The following is a 27,210-nucleotide window of genomic DNA, read 5'->3' as shown; positions in this document are numbered from 1 at the left end:
GGGACAAGAGGGCCTATTTATAGGCTCAAGGAAAGTGCCAGTGGAAAGAGAATGCTTGCAGTGCCTAAGGGACCCAGGTTAACAGTATGGGTTAGAGAGTGCAGGAGATGGGGTGCAGACCACGGGTGGAACCATTTCCTTACACCCAACGACACCTCTTCCACTAAGAGAAGAAAAAAAAGACGCACTCATGTGTAGATAAGTTTAGAAGTAGAAGGGCAGGAAATTGAGAGATTATAGTCCTATATCCTCTGTTTTCTTTGTGCTTATGGGAGTGAGAATGATATAGATGTCTTGAGAATATTGGTGAGATGTTTTTTAAGTCATTAAGAGGGATGCAACAGGTACTGAATAAGAACCAAAGAACTGCCAGGAAAGAATCCAGGTAGCAGCTGAGATTAGGACTTGGAATCTAGGGGTGTGCTAGGGGCAATAAAGGAAGATAGGTACAGTGTTAGGTTTTGGTTGATGGCAAGGGTAGGAGGTACAGAAGTGAAAAAGCACCACGAGACCTAAACTAGATAAGGAAGTTAGGGGAGGAGAAGTGGTTATGGGTGTGGTGGTAGAGGGGTCAGGAGAAACAAAAGAAGGATGAAATTTTTTAAAAGGAAAGGTCAGAAACAGTGGTTCTCAATACCAGTTTGCAGAAGAATAGGGAGCTTATCAAAAATACAGATATCTGTGCCCCATGTCAGAGATTTCAATTTAGTAAGTCTCGAGTAGAGCCTAGGGATCTGCATTATTTTTCCAAGTTATTAATTGCTTTTCATAAATGGTTAATATGTGAATGACATAAAATTCAGAAAGTACAGAAGACACACAATGAAAAATAAGTGTCTCACTCCTATGGTAACTTCTGCTGTCATTTTCTCAGATGTCCTATTAGGAACATTCAATACATAATCTTATTCTTTATATATATATATATATATATATATATATATATATATATACATTATATAATATATATGTATAACATATATATGACAAACGATAACATATTATGCATGCTGTTCCACACTTTTTTTTCTTAAATTTATTTATTTATTTATTTTTGGCTGTGTTGGGTCTTCGTTGCTGGCGTGGTCTTTCTTTAGTAGTGGCGAGTCTTCGTAGCAGTGCATGGCTTCTCATTTCAGTGGCTTCTCTTGTTGCAGAGCACGGGCTCTAGGCGTGCAGGCTTCAGTAGTTGTGGCACGCAGGCTTCAGTAGTTGGGGCGCATGGGTTCTAGAGCGCAGGATCAGTAGTTGTGGTGCATGGGCTTAGTTGCTCCACAGCATGTGGGATCTTCCGGGACCAGGGCTCGAACCCATGTCCCCTGCATTGGCAGGCGGATTCTCAACCACCGCACCACCAGGGAAGCTCTGTTCCACACTTTTTAATTGCACTTAACTATGTATCTTAAAGATCAATCCATGTCGGTTCATTAAAAGCTACATAAATATTCTGGACTTCCCTGGTGGTGCGGTGGTTGAGAATCCGCCTGCCAATGCAGGGGACATGGGTTCGAGCCCTGGTCCCGGAAGATCCCACATGCTGTGGAGCAACTAAGCCCATGCACCACAACTATCAAAGCCCGCTCTCTCTAGGGCCCATCCACCACAACTACTGAGCCTGAGCTCTAGAGCCCGTGAGCCACAACTACTGAGCCCACATGCAACAACTACTGAAGCACCCACGCCTAGAGCCCATGCTCGGCAACAGAGAAGCCACTGCAAGGAGAAGCCCGCACACCACAACAAAGAGTAGCCCCCGCTCACTCAACGAGAGAAAACCCATGCACAGCAATGAAGACCCAGTGCGGCCAAAAAAATAAATAAATAAAATTTGAAAAAAAAAAGCTCCTTTAATATTATATTGGCTGCTTGGAATTCTATTTTTTTATTTTTATTTTTTCCCGGTACGCGGGCCTCTCACTGTTGTGGCCTCTCCCGTTGCGGAGCCAGGCTCCGGACGCGCAGGCTCAGAGGCCACGGCTCACGGGCCCAGCCGCTCCGCGGCATGTGGGATCTTCCCGGACCAGGGCACGAACCCGTGTCCCCTACATCGGCAGGTGGACTCTCAACCACTGCGCCACCAGGGAAGCCCAGAAGTTCTATTTTATTTTTTTTAATATCAAAAGATGGAAAACAATGGGTGTATATATTAATTATCTAATTCAGGGATTCCCAACACTGGAGGAGTTTTTCAACACCCTATGTATAGACGTGTCATAACTTGGAAATCTACGTTTTTAATAGAACATCGTGATTTGGGTGGTTCATGGACTACACATTGAAAAACACATGTCACAGGACTTGAGAGCATAATGAGTTTAAAAGATGGAAATTCTTAGAGAAAGAGAGTGAGAAAACTAGAAAAACAGGGAGGTTTCACTTTGCATCGTGATCTCTACTGATCTTGTTTGAGAGATTTTATCCTGACTGTGTCACTTCCCTGGGACATAGATGCAAAATATTCTCTGTGCATAATTAGAAAATGCTTATGTATATCAACAGTTGCTGAATCCCAGTGACGATAAGCAAAGCAAAAGCAAAAATCAAAACCAAAACCAAACCAAACCAAGTCAAACCACATGAACAAACAAAACTAGTAAGAAATACATTCCCATGTGCTGTCAAGGTTTCCATAAAGAAAGCTGTGAAAAATCTCCAAAGGAAAGATATTTTTATTGCATCATTAGGATATTCATTTTTCCCATTAGAAAAAAGCCACAGCACTCAAAACTAAATGCAATGAGTCTACAACATTGAATTCCTCAGGATTCTTGAATTCTGCTTGGATTTTTTGACTTGGGTCTAGGACTAATTTAGGAAGTAGCAGACTCTGGCCTGAAACACAAGTTTATCTGATTCCACACCTCCTTATGTTTCCACTACCAAACACTACTTCCCACCAAGGAATGTTCTTGGTGCTTCCTGCCAGGAAAACTAGATATCCAGCCTCCAGAGGTGACACCTCTCTCATTTCTGCATAACTTCAGATGCTCTAGATGACACTGGTAACTACTAACCAAGTGAGCTTTTCAGGGAATCACCCAGCTTCATCAGTTGGCCCAATAGGTCCTGCTGGAATTTTGCTACCCTGGCTGAATCAGAATGGTAAACAAGCTTCTTAATATAGTGTAGCTACACACATCAGACATCTGACGTAGAAGAATCCTTTAATGTCAAAAGATGGGGAATAACGCATGGGTATTTTGTTTATAATTCAGGGATTCTCAGTATTTGGGGAGTTTTGCAATATCCTATACACTTCCCCTTTCCTTTCATTGCCCTGCCCCAAAAGTGTTGTGTGTGAGTTTAAGAAAAGTGAATTGCATTTTTAAATATACATCAGAAGATACCCTTAGGATGATGCAAAACTATAGTGAGTTACTGAACTAGTTAGTGTCAATTAAAACATGTTCTAAAGTACTCATCATATGGAATTGACATTTTAAAAAAACAACAGAGTAGATTGAGATGAGATTTCCAAGAAGGATGAGCTGCTCTTATTTTTTTTATTAAAAAATTTTTTTAATACCTTATTGTTCCCTTTTATTTTATTTATTTATCTTTGGCTGTGCTGGGTCTTCGCTGCTGTGCACGGACTTTCTCTAGTTGCGGCGAGCAGAGACTACTCTTCGTTGCGGTGCGAGGGCTTCTCATGGCGGTGGCTTCTCTTGTTGTGGAGCATGGGCTCTAGGTGTGGGCTTCAGTAGTTGTAGCATGCAGCCTCAGTAGTTGTGGCTCACGGGCTTAGTTGCTCCGTGGCATGTGGGATCTTCCCAGACCAGGGCTCAAACCAGTGTCCCCTGCATTGAGGGAAGCCCACCTGCTCTTATTTTACTTATTGATATTTAGCTCCATATCCAGATACTGGTATTTTACAATTGTATTATGTTAAGACTTGGGAAGTTCCACACTCCTCCAACCCCTGCCCCAGCCACTCTTTGACTTTCATTTTCCTGATGTGTTATAAAGTGGTATATAGCTAACGACTAAAAGGAGAATCAGGGAAGAATTCTAGGGCACCTCCTGTCTCTTCCAAATTTCTTCACCTGTATTCCCTATTTCTTCTATGCTGGTGAAATGCTTTTGACTGTTGAAGAGTTACCAGCTAAAAGCGAAAACAGATTCAAATCTTTAATTGAAAAGTCATTGCTTTCTGTGTTGCTTTATTTATTCAGCTTACATTGACTGTCAATTGATCTTAACAGCTTGCTACTAGGCATTGTGTGGCAGGTTGAGAAGTGCCCTGCCCTCAAGGAATGTACAGTTTAGTTGGAGGGATATAAAGAAGTACACATTTAGGTGCCCAAAGAATGGAACATATGAGTACTCTAGGCTATTCCAAAAATAGATGAATGGGTTTGAAATAGTCATAATGAATCTTAGTAGGCAGATGGAGGAGTAAGGTTTTCTAGGTAAGGCACATGGCATCAGTAACAGTATAGAGGCAGAAATTGGTAAATCACTAGGCTGATAAATAAAAATAAATAAATGTGTATGCTGATATTCATGTTAAAAGGTTTTATGTTGGGGAATAACGGGAGCTAAGTTAGAGAAAATAGTGATTCAGGTTGTAGGGGACCTCGAATGCTTGGCTAAGGAGTGTGTCTTTAGTAATGTAGGCACCAGAGGGGAATTGAAAGCTTCTGAGAAGAGGAGGGGCATGGGCAAAGTGGATTGGGGAGATTAATTTGTTGCTGGAATGCAAAATGGTTTTGAAGAGAGATTGGAGGCAACAGGAGGCTATTTGGTCTGAGTTTATGAGTTTTCACCAGATTGATTGATCTGGCAGTATAAAGGAAGGATTGAACAAGCGAAAAACTATGAAACTAGACGTGGAGGAGGGCGTATGAGGTTCTGAGCCTGAGCCAGTGGGAAAATGTTGGTTTCACCAAGAGAAATAAATCAGAAGGGCTGGTCTGGGGGGCATGTGTGTAGAGAAAGACATGGATACCTGCTACATTTAGGTTGCCAGCAGGACATGAGGCTATGACGTCTAAGTGGATCATTGCTACAGCATAAACTGACCAGAGCTGCAGTCTGTACACCTCTGCTCTGAGGTGGGCTTGGGTGGGGGTTATTAGAAGGTTTTGCACACTCAGCTTTGTTCCTTTCAGGCAGGAGAGAGCATCAACTGTCAGAGCCTTCCCAGTCCTCAAGGGGCCAGGTCAGGAAGTACAATTTTAATAGAATTAGCTGAAAGATGAACATATGTCAGGTGGTGTTTTGGCAGTAAGTCATTGCTGCTAACTTTGACAGGCTAAGTGTCACATTATTAATGGCTTTTATGGATGGCTAAGAGGGTTAACACTTAGCAAATTAGATTCCTCAGTTTTTGTCCTGCTCTTGTATTTTATGGGTATGATAGGGTATGTTACCTTTCTGTGCCCTGGCTTCCTGTTTTTAAAATAGGAAGCTTGTTGTGGCAACATTCATACACATTTTGAAAGCTACAGATAAAAAGCACTGCAGGATTCTCTCACCTCCCACCCTCACCCCAAAGACTGAGTCCGTCTCTGGGAAAGGTCATCCATTTCACTGAATTCTTTCAATGGCTAACTCCCTAAGTCAGTTAATTAGCATTTTTCTAAAATGCTTTTACCAGTCCAGAGCTCAAAGATGTAGTCTATAACTGTCTTTTCTATCTCCTAGACTTGCTCATCCTGCTGACCCCTTTTTACTCAGTGGCTGGTGCCATGTGACTCTCACTTCTAGGCTCTTGTATCAATCCCAGCCATACTGGAGGGGAATTAGAGTTCTATATTAATACTCTGGGACCTCAGCATGAAGTAACCATGGTCAGTATGAAATGCAGTCTCAGTTCTAGATATTAAGTTCCTCCTTTGTTTCTAAGTCTCCCTCTGCCTGCCAGATCTGGCCTTTGGATACTTGTCTTGTTGCCCTGAGCCCAAGTCCTTGTCCTCCAAACTTGCCCAGTACCTCCTCTCAAGGACCTGAATTCTACTTGTTTTCATCAGTTCCCCAAAGGGAGAGAAATCCAGACCTGGAAGACAGCACTGAGGTTGGGGCCTTGCTATAAGCAACACATTTCCTTAAAGCTTGCCATGATTTCCCAATTTCTATCTGCTCCTGGATTTCCCAAGGCTGTGTAGCCGCTGCCCATTGGCTTACCACACTCACATCCTCTGTGTTGAACCAGCCTGATCCTGGCTGCCTTCCTGGTTGCTGCAGGTTACATACCCTCAAATACTGTCTTCTGGCTGCATACTCATCACAACAGATGGGTCTGCCTCCAATTCCATGGATGTATCTAGTTCTGGTCTCCACTTCTTCCAGTCTACCTCACCCCAATTACAGTTAATCCTTTTACATTAAACTACAGCAGATATTTGCTGGAGTGGAAACTGATGTGGTATTGTTTACATCTTGTTTACATCTTCCTTTGTGTTGGAAAAGCTTGAGATCCCTTCCAAAAGCTGCTTAGAGAGCTTTCCTGTCTTCTTTAAGAGAAACAAATGAACACTTGACAATACCTTGTGTCTGTGACAAAGCCTCAAGGCCACTCTCTTAATTGTAAAATTGCATATTTAACCTTAATTTTGCTTTTAGGCATACTAATATATTTTAAAGTATATTTTAGCCAGTGTTCATTCACGTCTCTCAATTTCAAGGTATGCTATTGGAACTTCATGGCTTTGTGCTTATAAGGAAACAAACAAAGGCTGGGGATGGTATTCTACATTGGTAGTTTCAAATTTTAAGGTATATTAAAATCTTCCAGAGGGTTCGTTAAAATAGATAGCTAGGTTTCACACCCAGAGTTTCTCTGGATGCCTGAGAATGTGCATTTCTTTTTTTAAAAAAATAAACTATTCCTTTTTTTTTTGCAGTACACGGGCTTCTCACTGTTGTGGCCTCTCCCGTTGCGGAGCACAGGCTCAGCGGCCATGGCTCACGGGCCCAGCCGCTCCGCAGCACGTGGGATCTTCCCAGACCGGGGCACGAACCCTTGTCTCCTGCATCGGCAGACAGACTCTCAACCACTGTGCCACCAGGGAAGCCCTAAACTATTCTTTTTTAAAAAATATTTATTTATTTGGCTGCACTGGGGCTCTTACTTGCAGTATGCGGGATCTAATTCCCTGACTAGGGATTTGAACACCTGGATGCCTGCAATGGGAACACAGAGTCTTAACCACTGGACCACCAGGGAAATCCTAAAAATTTGTGTTTCTAACAAGTTCTCAGGCAATGTTGACACAGCTGGTCCTGGGATTACACTTTGAGAACTGGCCATACGTTTAAACTGGCCACAGGTGACCAGAAGCTGAGCAGTTACTGACCAGTTCAAACTCTTATCTGAATGGATAAGGTGGAGAGTGCTGAGAAATAAACTTCCAAAGTTCAGTCCATGCAGTTAGGATGACTGCTGGTTCCAGAGGTCTTTCAACCACTTCTGAGAGCTTGGGCAATCACTTAGTTTCTTTGTGCTTGGGTTTCCTGATTCATAAAGTAAGGCTAGCCTGTATGCTGCCCTTACAGGAGTATTGTGAAGGTCAAATGAAATGGGTGTGGAAATGTTTGAACTGTAAAGTGGTGTGACTCTGGGAGGTATTGCAATTGTTTTTCAATATTCTTCTTAAAACGTCACCACGGATTTCTTTTGGCTCTCTTGCTTTTCTCATTAATTATAGCAACTTTAATCCAGGAATAGAGAGTACATTTATTGCTATCATAAACTCAAACGTCAAACTTTTTTTAAAAAAATTTTATTCAATGAGATCAGACATGCCATATAAACATTACACAGAGCCAAGAATGATTCCCAGACTTTACAGCTATAAAAAGTAGGAGACCCTGTTGTGACTTGGGTGGAGGCGCAGTTAATCTTTCAACCCTGTTTAAATTGGCCCATTAATAAAAATGGCTACAAGTTACAGCACGTTAAAAAAATAAAATCACCGTGTACAATGATCAACCTGTCCACCCCATACCTTTACACCTCTTGCAACTTCTATTAATTTATCTGTCTTTGGAAGTAGTAAATCTGTCCAATCCTGGCCGTGGTTATTTTTGTCAGTCAAGGGCCTCCAGCTCACTTTATGGACCAACACAGTTCTTGCTCAAAGTGGGTGCGTTTGTGAGTTTCAACCGTCACCAGCTGTACCTAACTCTTTCCGGCCTTCAAGGAGAATCTCAGATATGAGCCTCATTGTTCCTAGGCCTTTAATAAATATCGTAATTCGTCAGCCAGGATGCTCACAAGGTTTCGGGGGGTGGAAGACCCGGTTTCCGGACTAGTGAAGGAACTTGCCAGGTTCGGGTACCGGGAACGCAGTGGGGTCTCCCACAGCCTCGAATCGCTATCCCCTCGGCAGCCCCGCCCCCGGGCCCGGGCCCGCGTCCGCTCGCGCTTCCCCCGGGCGCCACCTGGAGGCGCCCGCGGCTGCGGAGGCGCTGCGCGCACCCGCCCGGAGCCGGATCAAGGGGCGGAGGGAGAGGAGAGGAGAGGAGGAGCTGGAGGGGGCGCGGCTTGCTCCCGGTGCCTCCCGGGCGCCGGGCCTCCTTCTCCGCCAGGCTCTGGGCTGCCGGCCTGCGGGGGTCGCGGCGGCGGCAGCGGCGCTGGCGGGCCGCGGGCGGCGGGGCCCTGGCTCCAGCTCCGGGTGTTAGGAAACAAGATGGCGGCGGCGCTCCGAAGGCCGGTCCCCACCTCTTCTCTGCTCTCCTCCGCCCCACCGCTCGCCTCCTCCTCCTCCTCGATCTCCTCCTCCTCCTGCAGCAACCCCAGCGACCGCAGAAGCGCCGGCCGGCTCTCCCGGAGCTCCGGAGGGGGATAGATTGGTCAGCTGCGGGCTCCGGCGACCAAGGCAGAGCTGGGGCCGGGGCGGGGACGGCGACGGCGGCGGCGGCGGCGCCGGGTGGGGATGGGGTCGCAGACGCTGCAGATCCTCCGGCAGGGGGTGTGGGCCGCGCTCAGCGGGGGCTGGTACTACGACCCGCACCAGGCCACCTTCGTGAATGCGCTGCACCTCTACCTGTGGCTCTTTCTGCTCGGCCTGCCCTTCACCCTCTACATGGTGAGTGTGGGGGCGGGGAGGAGGGCGGCTCCATACCCTTCTGGCGGGCCGGGTTCCCGAGTCCGGCGGGCGGTCGCGCCTCCCTGGCTCCGGGCCGGGGGTGCGCCCTCTTACCCTTCCCGGTGCGCGCGCCCCACCATCCCGCGCCCCGGTCCCCTAGGGGCCCGCCGCCCCCCTCGCTCTGATGCTCCCCTCCCCCATCCGTACTCCCCACTGTTCTCTCCCTGGAGGGCTTCCCCTATTTCAGTGATGACAGGAGAAGCGAATCAGCAGCAGCCTCCACCTCCCACCCCCGGGTGCCCAGCCCTTTTTCTGGGAAGTAGTAGCTTCCTAGGCCCCTTCTTCGGGGGTCCTGATCCTGCCCTCTCCAGCCTTTCTACCCGGGTGGGTGAAGCCCGAGTGGGGCTCCCTGCCTCCGCGTCTGGTGGTGGGCGCCGAGCGTTCTGCTCCCAAGGGCAGCCGCATCCGTCCCTGGCGCGCATGCTTATCTGCGCTCCGTTCCTCGGGCGCCGGACACCCCTGGGGCACTCCCTGCCCGCGAGGCAGTTCTCGCTCCTCCTCTCCGGGGAGTACCCTCCCTCCACCTCGCCTCTAAACCGGGTGCGGAGCTTTTGGAGCCGCAGGGAAGAATGTGTGCCGCTCGGTGTGGAATATATTTTGTGGGGAATCCGGGCTCTTACTCGCTTAGACGTAGTGGTTGAAAATCTGACTCGCCCTTCCTGCCTCTCAAAATCCTGTTTTTGCTTACCAGTGGTTCTTTTCTGTTCGGCTCCGTGGTCAGTGGCTTTTATTTCCAGGCCAGCTTTGGGGGTAGGGAGCGGGGGAGATACGGGGAATCTGGCTGGCATTTCAGCAGATTTGTTTGGGTTGGTTCAAGGCCTTGTACTGATAGGAAGAAAGGAAAGTACTGCCTGTTGATGAATTAAGTACGATCAGTTTCTCCGAACGATCTAGGTTTTTAAGATATATTTTCACCGAAAGTTATGAGCGCATTTTCTTTTGTAAAACACATTGGGTTAGGGTGGGGCATTAGGGAGACTAATGTGGAAGAGAGGTGATACTTAAGCTTCAGTTAAAATTTTAAAGTAACCAGCAGGGAGGAAAGATTGGTAACTTTTTATTTTAGGAGAATGCCTTTGAATATATTTCTGCTAACGTTGTGGTTCTTCGTGGAGCTGTAGTAAGGGTGCTGGATTAGAAAATCTGGTGAGGATACCCATTTCTTTCCTAAGTGAAGCTCATTTACACTACTTGGCAGAAAAAGTGGAGGAAGATGTACTAAATTTCACATTCTCAAGCAACTTTTAATTTTTCATTGAAATCGTTTGGGAGGGACTGCTGCTAGAGGTAAAAAAGCCGTTTTTTAAAAAAATACTGAGTAACTGATGGCTTATTTCTTTAGGGGACTTGTTCAGTCTTGTCACTTTCTGAAAATTTATCACAAAGTGTTATAATTTTCCATTAATTCTGGCCCAGGGAGTTAGTTCTATTTGCACTTCTCTATCTTCCAGGAGTATGACATAATTAATGAACAGATTAATTACTTTGGGTGTAAGAATCCTCAGGCTGTCACAGAGCTCTTTATAGCAGTTTTCTTTTATATCCAGAAGAATTGTAAATTTAAAACTGAAGCTGGTTCTCGCCTAAGACTCTGGTGTTATTAAGGCGTTATTAGAGCAAATGGAAAGCACTGAGTCCACTGCTTCATTTTGGGAGTTTATCCAGTTAAATTTAATTCACAAAAAAATATTTGAATGTCTGCTGTCTGCTGGGCAATTTGCTGGATTCTGGGAAAATAAAATTGCTTCTCTGACTTTCTTGTTTACGTTACTGGCAACTCTGTTCTTCCTAAACCTTTAAAAAGCTCTCCTCGATTCTTCTCTTCCTCTCTCAACATCCGGTTCATCAACAAATCTTGTGGGTTCTATCTTCGAAACCTAACTAGAATCCAGCTAATCATCATCACCACTCCCTTGGTTCAAGCCATCATTATGTTTCTCCTGGGTTGTTGCAGTGTTCTAATGAGGGTCAGTGCTTCCATTCTTTATTCTCTATTCATAAAGATGTGTGAGTGATTCCTTAAAACATAAGTCAGATCATGGCACTCAGCTCAGACCCTCCCCCCACTCCATTTGCCTTCTTACAATTTTCCCCACACAATAACTGTGTTCCTGCCTCAGGGCCTTTGCACTTACTATTCTCACTCTGGATGACTCCTCCCCTCCAAATATATGTGTGACTTGATGTGCTGCACTTATTTCAGGTTTCAGTTATGTGTGAGGCTTCCCTTGATAACCAATGTAAAATAGCAACTTCCCAGCTCCTACAATACTTCCTAGTCCTCCTACCCTCCTTTATTTAATAGCACTTGTTACAAATTGGTATATATTTATTACTTAATGTCTCTCTTATCCCATTAGAATATACACTCTAAGAGGGCAGAGACTTTTTGTTTACTGCTGTGTTGTCAAGACCTAGTTCAGTGCCAAGCACATAGTGAGAACTCAAATATTAAATGAATGATTAGAAATGAACAGCTTTTGCCTTCAAGGAAGTTCAAGTTCTAGCTTGGGGATAATGAACAATTACAAGCATTAGAATTGTTGTGAAAAGGTAGGTACAGAATGACCCTGAGCTTTTAGTCAGGGGATTGATCCTAGTCTAGGGGCAGTTAGCAAAGAAGATTGGTAAATGTTTACTTGGAAGTTATCGGCATTATAGAGGACAATCCAAGCCACAGACTAGAATATCTGGGGAGAAAGTATATTTCATTAAAAGGAAAATGGCTTGGCCAGAACTCCAAAGCCTAACAGCAGTTAAAAATCAGCAAAGGAGACAAGAAAGGTAAAAGGAAAATGAAGAGAGGAACCCATAACAGAAGGCAAGGAAAAAGTTTTTGAAAAGGAGAAAATGGTAAAAAATGGCAAATTGCCCTCCTGAAAGGCAGTACTAATTTAAATTTTCATCAACAGGATTGAGAGTACTTGTCTTCCCACCTCTTCTCAACACTTTGTACAAAAGAGTGTTAATGGTTGTAAATTTCTTTTTCAACGGAATGTTGAACAAATGATTTCAGTAATATTCTGTTTTTGATAACAGGCAGAATTTGTCTTAAAGTACTTTTTAATCCAAACTTTTCTTAGTCCAAACTAAGGATGTTTACTGCATCCCATGTATATATGTTTATATAACATATATCACAAAACAACTTTTATTTCATTTTTCCTATTCTCTGCACTCAGATAATTTTCACAGTTAGGTGATTGGTAAACAAGCAGAAATGTTTCTTTGAGAGAAGATTGATTGCCTTTCCTGTTATTTTATTTGAGTTAAATCAAATGGTTTTCCTGTGTCTCTGTGCATAGCTGGGGAGGACAGAGAATTATTTTGTAGGTGGGCTAGGACATCTGGGACACCGGGGTAGTAACACTAGGATGGCATAGAGTAATGGTATGGAAAAGCACAGATTACAATAAATATTCTGTAGATTCTACTATACTGTTGGCTTCTTTGGCATTACAGATGAATTTTACCAAACCACGGTGGAATAAATAGTTACTGATTCTGATTCCTCTGGTTCCTCTGCCTGTCCTCTTAAAAGTTGATTAGGGCTTCCCTGGTGGCGCAGTGGTTGAGAGTCCGCCTGCCGATGCAGGAGATACGGGTTCGTGCCCCGGTCCGGGAGGATCCCACATGCCGTGGAGCTGGGCCCGTGAGCCATGGCCGCTGAGCCTGCGCGTCCGGAGCCTGTGCTCCGCAACGAGAGAGGCCCGCGTACCGCAAAAAAAAAAAAAAAAAGTTGATTAAATGCTTTCTTTGCTGGAATTGTAAAATAGTTCACACTTCCTTTCCTTCCTTTATCATTAGAACCTGAGGGGTTGCATGTTTTATAACTTGTACCGTTGGTGCTACTCTTTGTTGCTTTGTGTTATAATAAGAAAGAAAAGAAAACCTAGGGGAAAGCAAGCCATTTCCTTTTGAGATTTTAAGGGGGAAAAAAAAGTCCTATTTGTAGAACTTTGTACAAACCAAATAGAAACCTGAGTGCCAACTGCCCTGAGAATAGGCAGGAATATTAGTCACAAATTTGAGAAACGTGAATCATGTATGTGGCTGTTTTCCTAATCCTCCTCACTCCCTGAAAGTTGTCTAGACATAAACTAAACAGATCCAAGCACCATAGTTGTCATCTTGAAAATGTGTATTTTGAAATAATTTTAGGTTTACAGAAAAGTTACAAAAATAGTATAGAGAGTTCTTATATACCCTTTGCCCAGCTTCCTCTAATATTAAAATCTTACATAACCATGGTGCATTTGTCAAAATGAAGAAATTATCATCACTACAGTACTAGTAATAAATTGTAGACATTATTTGGATTTCACCAGTTTTTCCATTAATGTCCCTTTTCTGTTTCAGGATCCAGCCTAAGATACTATATTGCATTTAGTATCATCATCTTTAACATGGCTTTCTTTCTTTCTGTTTTCCCTTACCATGCTGGGATTCTATTCTTTCAGGAATTTTACAATTTATAACAATTAATCAAATTGTGTCTTATAAGAAAAATTAGTGAGAGGTTTTATGTCTGTGATAGGTACATTTTAGATGGAGAAAGAGGAGAGTATTCTGAATGATTTTGAAACCATGCATTGACCATTAACCTATGTGAGGCTATTTTTGAATTGAGATATTTTACATATGAAGAATTGTATGACATAAAATAATTTTTAAAGAAGAAAAAGACTTTAGACCTCATTCACACAAAATGGACACCAGTGTCTTAGCTTCCTCCTATAATGCTGTTTTCCTAATTTATAAATTAGAAGCAATGAGACAAATGCACAACCATATTACAAGGTAGACTGTGACTAATCCCTTATGTGTCGTAAAGTGTTCAGGATTTGGAAGGAGGATGCAGTTATTTCCTAGAAGGCTTTATGCAGAGGATAATTCACACATTCACAACCTTGACTGTATGCTGGGCACTGTGGTAAGCCTATGGTGGGGGACCTTTATAAAGTTTGTTATTTGTGCTGGAACATCATTTCCCATAATCTTCCCACCAGGCAAGTGAATCTTTGTTCTATGGAAAAGATCGTTTAGTGAAAGAATAGGTGTTGTTGGGTGTAATGGTTTGCTCTGCTATCAAGTATTTTATTGTACTATATCCAACATGTTAATGCTTTCTTAAACCTTGTTTAATTGTTCAAAGTTATAGTTCCTAGAATTTATAAAATTTAACATGATATCTAACATGGTTAGTGTTTTGTTCCAAATTTCCCTTTCGTTGTTGGCTTTGCCTTTGATTTGGTAATCTTACACAACTACTGACAAGTGTTTATAGCATCGTTCTTGTTCACATCAGTATGCAATGTCAGTGGTACGCAAACTTTCACTGTGTATCTATTTTGGCTTTCTTATTAAACAATATCTAGGTAAAACACGGAAAGTCAAGGTAACTAAAATCACACAGTGCACCACATAGCGCTTCACACTGCTCTAGGCATTGGCAGGTGGCTTTCAGCTAATTATAACTATGTATTTTTGCTCACTAGTGGGGTGAGGAGAATTAGAATTCTCCATTGGATGGTTTCAAACTACCTGCCCTCCACTCCTCTGCTCATTCTGAGTAACTGCTCATCCCTTTTCCTTCTGTAGCAAGATGCATATCACAACACAGGCTGGAGTGAGGCTGATGTTGAGATAATCCTGAGTCTGCTTTTTTTTTTTTAAAGGAAGTTACTCAGCGGCTTTGGAAGATTATTAGGAATTCTTTTTGTATTCCTTACTAGTGTCTCATGATACTCCACTTGAGGATCGCTGGCCTGCCATATGACACAGGCTTCTACACAAGCGATAACATAGGACAGAGCTGCCATTACCTTTCTTCTTAAAAAAAAAAAAAAAAAAAAAGCCTACCATCTAATAACTGGGAATTAATTTGCCTGCATTCCTATTTTGCTTTACTCCAATAAATCAGTATCTGGGGGAGATTCCAGGCAAGTGTATTTTGAAAAGCCACTCCCCCTAGATGTGCCAACAGAAAAAGCCTGTAGGTGATTGCTGGTGAACACCTCATGCTAACAGTCACTACCTGGGAGTTTTAGTCTATTATTTGTGACTGTCTGAAAATACCTATTGTTTCCTTCTTAGGTTGCTGGTTTAACTCATCTCCTTTTTTCAGCAGTGAATAAACTACTGAATAACTTTGACTCTGACTGTAATAGGGGGCTTTTATGGTACTGTTAATAGTAACGCTTATATAGTGCTTTTTACCCAGTATAGTATAATCCTTGAGCATTTCACCCTGCAGTTAAAAAGCCATTGTTAGGTTTTTTATCATGAAAATATTACTAGTTGTAGAAATTGTTCCATGTGGTACTCAAGTATATATAATCCAAAATAAAAGTACATATAATCCAAAGTAAGGATCCAAAATAAAAGCAAACAATGCTATGGCAATAGTGTGGTGCACATTTGTATATATAAGATTTTACACCTGGAAGTTCACAGCGTAAGTTGCTAGAAAAATTGCTGGATCAAATTATGTACATTTAAAATTGAATGTCAAATTATACCTCAGAAAATGTTGTACCAGTTTATATTCTCACTAGCGTATGAAAGGACCTGTTACCCTTTGTTTTCACCAACATTGGTTATTATGAGTCTTTCTGATGTGATAGTGTAAACTGGCATCTTGTTTTAATTTTTGTTTTTTCATTAATAGGTTCTTTGAGTATCTTTTCATAGGCTTAGTAGACATTTATCTTTTTTCTTTTAGCTGCCTGTTGTATCCTTTATCCTTTTTTGAAAGTCATGTTCTTTCTAAGTGATTTTTGAGAGCCCCTTGTATGTTTAAAAATTAGCTCTTTGTTATGTGTTAAAAATTTCCCCTAATTTGTCTTTTAACTGTATGATTGAGGTTTTTGAGCCTATACATTTAACATTTTTAGTGGTTGCATTTGCTACTTTTCTTCCTGTGACAAAGACCTTCCCTGTTAAAAACTTGTAAAAAAATTCATGTTTTCATCTAATAATTTTTAAATTTTGTAATAAATTTGCGTGGTTAAATAAAAAAGAAACTAAAAGGTGGTGAAAAGTCCCTCTTTTGTATCTGCCACCACGTTGCCAATTTCCACCTGCACTACCTCCCATAAGAAACCACTGTGAATAGTTTCTTGTGAATCCCACCGCAGCTTACAGACGCAAATTCAAATGTCTGTCTCCGCCTCCCACCGCTGCATTCTTTTTAATATAAATTTATTTATTTATTTATTTATGGCTGCGTTGGGTCTTTGTTGCTGCGCTCGGGCTTTTCTGTAGTTGCGGTGAGCAGGGGCTACTCTTCATTGTGGTGCGCTGGCTTCTCATTGCGGTGGCTTCTCTTGTTGCGGAGCACGGGCTCTAGGCACACAGGCTTCAGTAGTTGTGGCACGTGGGCTCAGTAGTTGTGGCTCGCAGGCTCTAGAGCGTAGGCTCAGTAGTTGTGGCGCACAGGCTTAGTTGCTCCGCGGCATGTGGGATCTTCGCAGCCCAGAGCTCAAACCCCTGTCCCTGCATTGGCAGGCGGATTCTTAACCACTGCGCCACCAGGGAAGTCCCCCACCACTGCATTCTATATATTTTCCCTCCATTTAATACGTCTTTTTTTTTAACATCTTTATTGGAGTATAATTGCTTTACAATGGTGTGTTAGTTTCTGCTTTATAACAGAGTGAATCAGCTATACATATACATATATCCCCATATCTCCTCCCTCTTGCGTCTCCCTCCCATCCTCCCTATCCCACCTCTCCAGGTGACCTCCCTGTGCCATGCGGCTGCTTTCCACCATTTAATATATCTTAAACACCTGTGCATCAGTACCAAATGGGCTTCCTCAGTGTTTTATTTAAATTGAGATAGACTTCATATGTAGCATTATATTTATTTCAGGTATACAACATAATGCTTGAATATTTGTATATGTTGTGAAATGATCACCACAGTAAATCTGGTTAACATCTTTTACCATACATAGTTAGGAAGTTTTTTTCTTGTGATGAGAACTTATGATTTATTCTCCTAGGAACTTTCAAATATATGATACAGTAGTATTAACTGTAATCACCTGTACATTACATCCTCATGATATATTATTTTATAACGGCAAGTTTGTACGTTTTGACCCCGTTCACCCATTTCACCCACCCCCTACCCCCACCTCTGGCAACCACCAGTCTGTGGTTTATACAGTATTTATGGTCTGCATTTTGTTTTGCTTTGTTTTTATTTTATTTTTTTAATATATATTTTAAAAATTAATTTATTTATTTTTGGCTGTGTTGGGTCCTCGTTTCTGTGTGAGGGCTTTCTCCAGTTGCGGCAAGCGGGGGCCACTCTTCATCGTGATGTGTGGGCCTCTCACTATTGTGGCCTCTCGTTGCGGAGAACAGGCTCCAGATGCACAGGCTCAGTAGTTGTGACTCACGGGCCCAGTTGCTCTGCGGCATGTGGGGTCTTCCCAGACCAGGGCTTGAACCCGTGTCCCCTGCATCGGCAGGCAGACTCTCTTTCAACCACTGCGCCACCAGGGAAGCCCTGCTTTGTTTTTAGACCCCACATATGAGATCATACAGTATTTGTCTTTCTCTTTCTGGTTTTTTGTACTTAGCATAATGCCAAACAAGGTCTATCCATGTTGTTGCAAATGGCAAGATTTCCTTTTTTATGGCTGACTAGTATTCATTATATATATATACACACATCACATTTTCTTTATTCATTCATGCATTGATGCACATTTAGGTTGCTTCCATGTCTTGGCTATTGTAAATAATGCTGCAGTGAACATGGGAATGCATATATCTTTTTGAGTTAATATTTTAGTTTCCTTCAGATAAATATGCAGAAGTGGAATTGCTGGATTATATGGTGATTCTATTTTTAATTTTTTGAGGCACTTCTGTACTGTTTTCTATAGTGGCTGTACCAGTTTATGTTCTCATCAACAGTGCACAAGGGTTCCCTTTTTTCTCCACATCCTTGTTAACACTTGCTCTTTATTGTCTTTTTGATATTAGCCATTTTTACAGGTGTGAGGTGATATCTCATTGTGGCTTTGATTTGTTGAGGATTTTTACATCTATTCATCAGCGTTATTGGCCTGTAATTTTCTTTTCATGTGGTATCTGGTTTTGGTATCAGGGTATTGCTGGCCTCATCAAGTGAGTTTGTAAGTGTTCCTTTGTCTTGTGTTTTTGGGAAGACTTTGAGAAGGATTGGTACTAGGTTTTTAAATGGTAGAATTCACCAGTGAAGCTGTCTGGTCCTGGACTTTTGTTGGGTTTAGGTTTTTTGTTTTTAATAGTTCCATAGTAATGCATTGCATGGATATATTATTTATCATGTTACCTGCTGATAGATATTTAATTTGTTTACAGCCTTTTGCTAATACAAACCATGCTGCAGTAAATAATCATACAGATGTCATCTCACATGTGTCTAGATATAATATTAAGATAAATTCCTAGAAATGGGATTGGTTGGTCAAAAGGGTAAATGCTTTTGTAGTTTTGAAAGATAGTGCCAATTTGCCCTCCAGAGGGATTGTATCACTTAATTTGCATGCCCACAAGCAGTGTATCAGAGTGCCTTTTATTGCTCCTGCGTGCCACAGCCTCACATAGTTTTGCAATTTTCATAGGTGAGAAATAGTATCTTAGAGTGGTTTTAATTGGCATTTGTCCTACTTTGAGTGGGATTGAGCTGCTTTTCATAAGCTTCAGGGTCATTTTTTTTTCCTACTTTTCTGTAATACTTCATGTGCTTTTATCCATTTTCTACTAGGTTATTAAGGATTAATTATATGTTAGTCCTCTGTAATCTAATTGCAAACATCTAATAGTTTTTATAGTTCATCCAATTTGGAATTTATTTTGCTGCAAGCAATATATGAGTGTCTAGTTAAAAAAATTTTTTTTTGATAAGCAGTTGTTCCAATCAACCTAATTATTAAACAATCCTGTCTTTTTCTCAGTGGTTTAAATGCCACCTTTCTAATCTAAGTTTCCATGGGGGTATTTGCATTTTGTTTTATCAATATGTCTTTTCTTACCTGAATACCATACTTTTTAAAAAAATAAATTTATTTTCTTTTATTTATTTTTGGCTGAGTTGGGTCTTTGTTACTGTGCGCGGGCTTTCTCTAGTTGCAGCGAGCGGGGGCTACTCTTCCTTGTGGTGCGCTGGCTTCTCATTGCGGTGCACCGGCTTCTCATTGCGGTGGCTTCTCTTGTTGTGGAGCACGGGCTCTACACTTGCAGGCTTCATCTGTTGTGGCTCACGGGCTCTAGAGCACAGGCTCAGTAGTTGTGGTGCACGGGCTTAGCTGCTCCGTGGCATGTGGGATCGTAGCGGACCAGGGACGATCCTATGTCCCCTTGAACCCATGTCCCCTGCATTGGCAGGTGGATTCTTAAGCACTGCGCCGCCAGTGAAGCCCAATACCATACTTTTTTTAGTAATCCTAGTTTTATGTATTTTTCTTTCTTAGTAGTAGTCTTACCTTGTTATTTCTTCTTTTTATTTCTTTGGCTATTCTTGCATGTTTATTCCTCCATTTTGTTACATTTCCCAGGGATGTTGCTGAATTTTTTACTGAAGAGTATTGAATTTTGAATTACTTTAGGGAGGGAAGTTTGATGTCTTTATAATATTGAGTTAAGGTGAACTCTTCATTTCTTTTATGTCCCTCAGTAGATTTTTTTTTAAAGAAGTTTTCTTTATGTTAACCATGCACATTTCCCCTTAGGATTATTATCTTAGATTTTAGTTTCTGACACTACTGTAAATGCAACCAATTCTTTCTAACTGATTATTGCTTATTATGTAAGAAAAGTCATGATTTTTTAAAAAAAACTTATTTTAGAATAGTTCTAGATGTATAGAAAAATTGCAAACATAGTTCAGAGAGATCCTATATATCCTGCACCCAGTTTCTCCTGTTGTTAACATCTTAGTTTACTGTGGCACATTTGTCACAAGCAATGAACCAATATGAATACACCATTATTAACTTATAATCTGTACTTTGTACAGATTTCTTTCTTTTTTTAACTAATGTCCTTTTTTTTTATTCCAAGATCCCATCTAAATCTATTGATTTCAATTTATTAAATTTGCAGCCAGACACTGTAGAATTAGGTTATTCTTTCTAATAATTTTTCTGTTTATTTTAAAAGGATTTTCAGATATGCAGTTATATTTGTAAATAATAATATTAACTTCTTCCCAATATTTATACTCTTTTCTCTTGTGTAATTGCTTGGTATGGTGCTTTACGTATCTATTGATGTAATAAATAATGTTGAAAATATGAACAGCCTTGACTCGTACCCTTCTTTAATGGGAATTTTAGTGTTTTACCATTGAGCATACTAAGTTTTTTTTGGAATATAGAGTCTTTTTTCTTTACTATGTTATGTAAGTATTTCTCCATTTTCCCGTGACTTCTGGTGGTTCACTATCAGACTAACGTTTACCTCTGTGTACTCTGAGGTCTTACAAGTCTTACCTATGTCATCTTTTTTGTAGTTAATCTTTGTTTTCTCTGAACCATTTCTACTCAGAGGTCTTTTTGTTTACTTATCTCAGATCTGTCACTACATTGCTCAAGCATTATTAACAACATCAGATAGTTCTTGTGCTATTATATGCCCATGCACTATCTCCTTTCAAGTTTTCTCACTTAATACTCATTGTAGCCCTGTGAAATGAAGATACTGTTTTTATCCCTATTTTTCTGATGAGGAAACAGAGGCTCCTAGAAGTTAAACCACTGGTTCAGGGTTATGTAGATTGCCTCTGCCGTTTTTCTCTCTGGCCTCCAGAGGACCATCACGGTCACCCTCCACCATGTTCCTCCACAGTCTTGCAAGATGCTTTTCTGATTAATCTGTTTCTGAAAGCCTACTTATGATTGATTGGGATGAACTAAGTGTCCCTGGATCTTTTTCAATATGTATTCTGAATCTAGAACTCTCAGAGCTGGCCTTGAAATCACCATCTAATTATATCTTTAATCTTGGCTCCCCTTCTCAACTAGCATATTCTATGAATACAGTGGAAGCCGATTATAAATCTCCCAGGGATTTAGTTATGGTTCTCACATATAGTTAAAGTGAGATAATTTGTCTCTCTCATCATTTTGGAGGGAGAGGTTAGTTAGCCTTGTTCTATGGTATGTACAGGCATACCTCATTTTACTGTGCTTCGCTTTATTATGCTTCACAGGTACTGCATTTTTTAACATGTTGAAGGTTTGTGGTAACCCTGCATTGAGCAAGTCTTTTGGTGCCGTTTTCCCAACAGCACTGTTCTCTTTGTGTCTCTGTGTCACATTTTGGTAATTCTCACAATATTTCAAAATTTTCATTATTATCAAATTTGTTATGGTGATGAGTGATCTTTGTTTACTATTGCAAGAAAATTCTGACTTGCTGAAGGCTTAGATGATGGTTAGCATTTTTTAGCAATAAAGTATTTTTACATTAAGGTAAAAATACATAAGGTAAAAAGTACAAAAGAAAATAAGGTAAAAAGTACATTTTTTTCTAGACATAATGCTATTGCACACTTAATAGACTACAGTATAGTGTAAATATATATATATATATATATATATATATATATGCATGCACTGGGAAACCAAAAAATTTTGTGTGACTTGTTTACTGTGCTCTTCACTTTATTGCAGTGGTCTGGAAGCAAACCTGCAATATCTCCAAGGTATGCCTGTATTATAAATGGATTTTACTAAAATTTAATATCCTTTTACTAATTGGTCTTACACAGCCCTCTTTCCTTGCTGTGTTTATATAAAATACTATTTCTTCTTGCCGTTGCTACTACTATTACATGTGCACCTTCACTTCAGCTACAGAGATGCAACACTTGCAGTCTGTTTATATCCTGTCCATTCCAGTCTTTTATGAACAAAACCTGGAACTGTAGTCCTTATGAATAGGTAAATAGCAGCAAGAGAAGCAATTGTTTCAAGAACTGGAACTTTTCGGGAAATTCTAACCTAACTTTGGCACAGCGGTGCTATTGGTTTCTAGTGGGTAGAGGCCAGGGAAGGTGCTAAACATCCTATATTGCATAGGACAGCCCCCAGCAACATATAAGATTATCTGGCTCAAAATGTCAACAGTCCTGAGGCTGCGAAACTTGGCTCTAGAGCATTCATTCTCAGTGGGTATGTTGTTGTCCTCAAGGGGGCGAAAATTAGTTCTTGGGTTGGGTGGTGGTGGTCAAATATTTTTGTGTACAAAGTACAGATGTGCACACAGTACACATAGATATACAGTGTGCCTGTGGTGGTAAACTTTCATGAGGGGCAGTGTTTAGAAAACCTGCACTTCTGTGTGTTTCTCCTTTACTCTCACACTGCTATACTCACAGCACTTCTGACACCAGATGTGTGGGGTTTTTCCCACACCAAGCAATTCTCTGAGACACTGGCTGGGAGTCCTACAGTTTAATTCAATTCTGATGCTGTCCACCTGGAGACAGCGTCAAATCCCACAGGTTAAGTTCTCAGTCACACAAGACTGCTCCTCTTCCCCGCAATTAAGATGCCAGTCCAAAGTCCAGGTTGTTCCTTGTGCTTCTGACCGACTGACTGTAAATCACTGGCTCCGGTGACCCATCCTGAGGTTTGATTGATTTCCTAGAGAGGTTTACAGAACTCAGGAAAACAGTGTACTTACAGTTTATCAGTTTATTATAAAAGGCTATGACAAAAGATACAAGTGCACCTTCAGCTGGAAGGGATGCATAGAGCAGTATATGCGGGAAAGAGCACCAAGCTTTCATGCCCTCTGTGGGTGTGCCGCCCTCCAGCACCTCCCTGTGTTCACCAACCTGGAAACTCTCAGAACGTCATACTATTGGGATTTTATGGAGGTTTCGTCACATAGGCATGATCAATTATTAACTCCATTTCCAGCCCCTCTCCCCTATGGAGAATGAGAGATGAGGCTGAAAATCCCAAGCTTCCAATCATGGCTTGGTCTTTTTGGTGAGCAGCCCCCATCCAGGAGCCCACCCAGAGTCACCTCATTAGAACAAAAGGCATTCCCGTCACCCAGGAACTTACAAGGGATTTGGGTGACAGGAACCAGAGCCAAAGACCAATGTTAGAACAAAAGATGCTCCTTGCGCTCTTATCGTTTAGGAAATTGCAAGGGTTTTAGGAGCTCTGTATCAAGAACCAGGGACAGAAGCCAATATATGTATTTTTTATTATTTCACAGGGAGTAATTAGGGAAAAAGTACCTAAAAAGACTCCTTAGGAGAGCAATAATTTTTTAAAAAAGTTGAGAAACACTGCCTTGGAGGGAGACTGTCTAGTGTAGTGGATAAAAGCTCAGATTCTTAACCACTAGAGTCAGACTGGATGTAAATCCTGTTTCTGCTACTTACCGGCTGCAGGCAATGACTTCATTCTTATCTGTAAGATAGAAATAATAATAGCACTTTCTTCAAAGGATTGTTGTGAGGCAATCTATTTAAAGTACCTGGCACTTGGTAAAACAATAGTCATTCTCCTTAAGGTGCTCAAGGAGAGAAAGGATCCTATTTATTGCAGTGTTTACATTCCCTAGAAGAATATCTGGGGCTTAATAGGTGTTCAATAAATATATGTTGAATGAATGAATAAAACTCTTATTTATTGATTTAAGTGTGTCAGAGTTGCCATTATGGAAACTGAGGAAATGGTGGTAGTAAGATAAGCTATACTCTCCTTCATTATTTTTTTCTGGTAGGCAGCGTTCATATTTATCTCACCTAAAGTCTAGTGTGTGATGCATTCCCTATTTTAGCATTTACTTTTAAAGCAAGAAGTGGATTATATAGCATGCAATACCACCATCCTGTTTCAAGCCAACTGAGTGAGCTCAGGGCAAAAATGAAGTATGGGTTTTGTTAGTACTCTCAAGAGAGCTAGTATACTTTTAATTTATAAATTTTACTGACTTACATTCTTGTTAGGACCTCAGCTTGCAATTTATTCCGTTCTATTTGAGTGAAACATAAAAGAATACACAAATAATGATGTTTGATAACCTAATTTTTTGTGTGTATTCATATTTTATTTTAAAATATTTATTTTTACTTGATCCTTGTAGTTTTACTTTGGCTTAATGCTTTTGTTATTGAATTAAATTCTTTTGAGTTTTAAGCATTAAATTTGAACTGTTACTTATTTTGTGCTTGTATAGTACACTGCTTTTATAGGAGTATAGCTAATAAGTGCAAGAAGAGTCCCATTATTTTACATATATTTGCCTATAAAATAATCTCATGGAATATATCTTGAACTATTGTTTTGTGAGGTATAGTAAAAAGGTAACCTAGCTTCTGTTCTTTAGAATTGCAAAGTCATATTGACAGATTTCTTATTTTCACTTACTATAAATCCTGAAAAATTGTTTCAATAGAATATATCAGAAACAAATAGAATAAAGAAATAGGTCAAGCAATTTAAGTTGGACTTTATGAGATAGCTTCTGGTCCTCATATTTACCGTTTAGATGAATTGTTTTTATCAGTTTACTCAGGGATTTATTTAGACTGATTAAACCATTAAAAGGGTGATTCATACAGCAAAATGTCAAGTTACTAATTTATGATATGAATCAAGATAGTTCTTAGTATAGGATATCCTATTCTCTTTCCAGGATGGTTAGGTTTACTCAGAAAAACATGTAAACCAAAACATTGGTGCCTCTCCAGAAACAGACACACAGATCAATGGAACAGGATAGAGAGCCCAGAAGTAAGTCCATACACTTACGGTCAATTAATCTACGACCAAGGGGGCAACAATATACTAGGGAGAAAAGACAGTCTCTTCCAAGTGGTGCTGGCAAAACTGGACAGCTACATGTAAAAGAATGAAATTAGAACATTCTCTAACACCATATACAACTCAAAATGGATTAAAGACCTAAATGTAAGACTGGATACTATAAAACTCCTAGAGGAAAGACATTGGCAGAATACTCTGACATAAATCGCCGCAGTATTTTTTTGGATCTGTCTCCTAACGTAAAGGAAATAAAATCAAAAATAAACGAATGGGACCTAATTAAACGTAATAGCTTTTGCACAGCAAAGGAAACCACCGAAAAAACAAAAAGACAACCTTCTGAATGGGAGAAAATATTTGTAAATGATATGACTGGTAAGGGCTTAACAGCTTATACAACTCAACGTCAAAAAAAAAAACCAAGCTAATTAAAAAATGGGCAGAAGAACTGAGTAGACATTTTTCCAAAGAGGAAATGCAGGTGGCCAACAGGCACATGAAAAGATGCTCAACATTGCTAATCATAGGGAACTATATATCAAAACCACAATGAGATAGCACCTCATACCTGTCGGGATGGCTGTCGTCAAAAAGAACACAAATAAAAAGTGCTGGAGACGGTGTGGAGAAAAGGGAACCCTCCTACACTGTTGGTGGGAATGTAAATTGGTGCAACCACTGTGGAAAAACAGTATTTTCCACAGTTTGAGGTTTCTCAAAAAACTAAAAATAGAACTACTGTATGACTAAGCAATTCCTCTCCTGGGTATATATCTGAAGAAAACAAAAACACTAATTGGAAAAGATATAGGCACTCCAATGTTCATAGCATCATTATTTACAATTGCCAAGATATGGAAGCAAACTAAGTGTCCAACGGATGAATGGATAAAGCAGCCGTGGTGCATATATATGTAATTGAATACTACCTAGCAATAAAAAAGGATGACATTTTGCCATTTGCAGCAACATGGATGGATTTAGAGGGCATTATGCTAAGTGAAATAAGCTAGACAGAGAAAGACAAGCACTGTATGATATCACTTATATGTAGAATCTAAAAAATACAACAGACTAGTGAATATAACAAAGAAGGAGACTCACAGATACAGTGGTTACCAGTGGGGCGGGAGGGCAATATAAGGGTAGGGGAGTGGGTGGTACAAACTCTTAGTGTAAGATAGGCTCAAGGATGTATTCTGCAACATGGGGAATATAGCCAATAGTTTGTAATAACTAAATGAAAAGTAACCTTTAAAAATTGTAAAAAAACATTTTAAATTAAAAGCAAAACATTGGTGCCTCTCAATGTTCTTATAATTTCATTTGGGGGGTTTTTTGGTAAAGAACAGAATCAGTCTCTATTTAATACCATCTGGATAATATTGAAAGATAAATCTGTACTGGTCTCTATTTTAGATGCATGAATATCTCTATCTTCCAGTTTTTATTTGCTGTTCTGACATGTTTTAATAACCAATTATAATTTCCAGATGTATATCAGTTTTTGTTTGTTTGTTTGTTTTTTTGCGGTACAAGGGCCTCTCACTGTCGTGGCCTCTCCCGTTGCGGAGCACAGGCTCCGGACGCGCAGGCTCAGCGGCCATGGCTCACGGGCCCAGCCGATCTTCCCAGACCGGGGCCCGAATCCGTGTTCCCTGCATCGGCAGGCAGACTCTCAACCACTGCGCCACCAGGGAAGCCCGTATCAGTTATTTTTTCACGATACTTCAGGTTGGCTGTTGCTTGATGGCTTGGGAATTTAATCTCATCAGAAAACCATTTCAACATAGAGGAAAGCATGAATTTGTTTTAGAAAGGATTTTTGTGTCATTAATTCCATCTATAGAGTTTGGATTGTCGGATATTCTATTTGAGGTTCTATACCTCTTTGTTACCTTCATTTTTGAAAAATTTCTAGAATTTCAGTGTGCTATCTTTGAGAAATTGTAGACAGGAATTGCTTGAAGAATCTTTTGGAATTATGTGATGATTTTTACCCTCCTTTTGTTCTGAATAGTAATCTAAAGATGATTATGGAAACTGAGGGAAAGCTCTGCTGTTAATGTACATTCCAGTGTTTTTCCTTCTCACCATCTTTTGTAGCATTCTGTCTCTAGTCTGCCACATTACTATATATATTTTAATACAAGCGAACCTCATTTTATTGAACTTTGCTTTATTGTGCTTCACAGATACTGTGTTTTTTTTTTTTTTTTTTTTTTAATAACAAGTTGAAGGTTTTGGCAGCTCTGTATCAAGTCTAATGGCACCATCTTTCCAACTGCATTAGCTCACTTTGTGTCTCTGTGTCCCACT

At 40.7% G+C, this 27,210-nt stretch overlaps 1 protein-coding gene across 6 annotated transcripts in view; it reads left to right on the top strand.

The window, feature by feature from the left end:
• The first annotated feature begins 8,411 nt into the window (after positions 1-8,411).
• The window catches only part of PCNX1 (pecanex 1), a 173,033-nt gene continuing 154,234 nt past the window's right edge, over positions 8,412-27,210 (top strand). For 5 of the 6 annotated variants that reach the window (XM_059055752.2, XM_059055751.2, XM_059055750.2 and 2 more), the window contains exon 1: positions 8,533-9,032. In XM_059055752.2, coding sequence (XP_058911735.1) covers positions 8,880-9,032 — 153 coding nt within the window. In that variant the 5' untranslated portion in view covers positions 8,533-8,879. Of the gene's footprint in view, positions 9,033-21,771; positions 21,804-27,210 lie in introns of all 6 variants that reach the window. The other variant, XM_067028238.1, reaches the window with a different exon arrangement.

The sequence above is a fragment of the Kogia breviceps genome, chromosome 3, assembly GCF_026419965.1.
Source record: "Kogia breviceps isolate mKogBre1 chromosome 3, mKogBre1 haplotype 1, whole genome shotgun sequence".
Lineage (NCBI taxonomy): Eukaryota > Metazoa > Chordata > Mammalia > Artiodactyla > Physeteridae > Kogia > Kogia breviceps.
The sequence above is the reverse complement of the archived record's forward strand: the minus strand, read 5'-3'. Positions and strand labels throughout refer to the sequence as shown.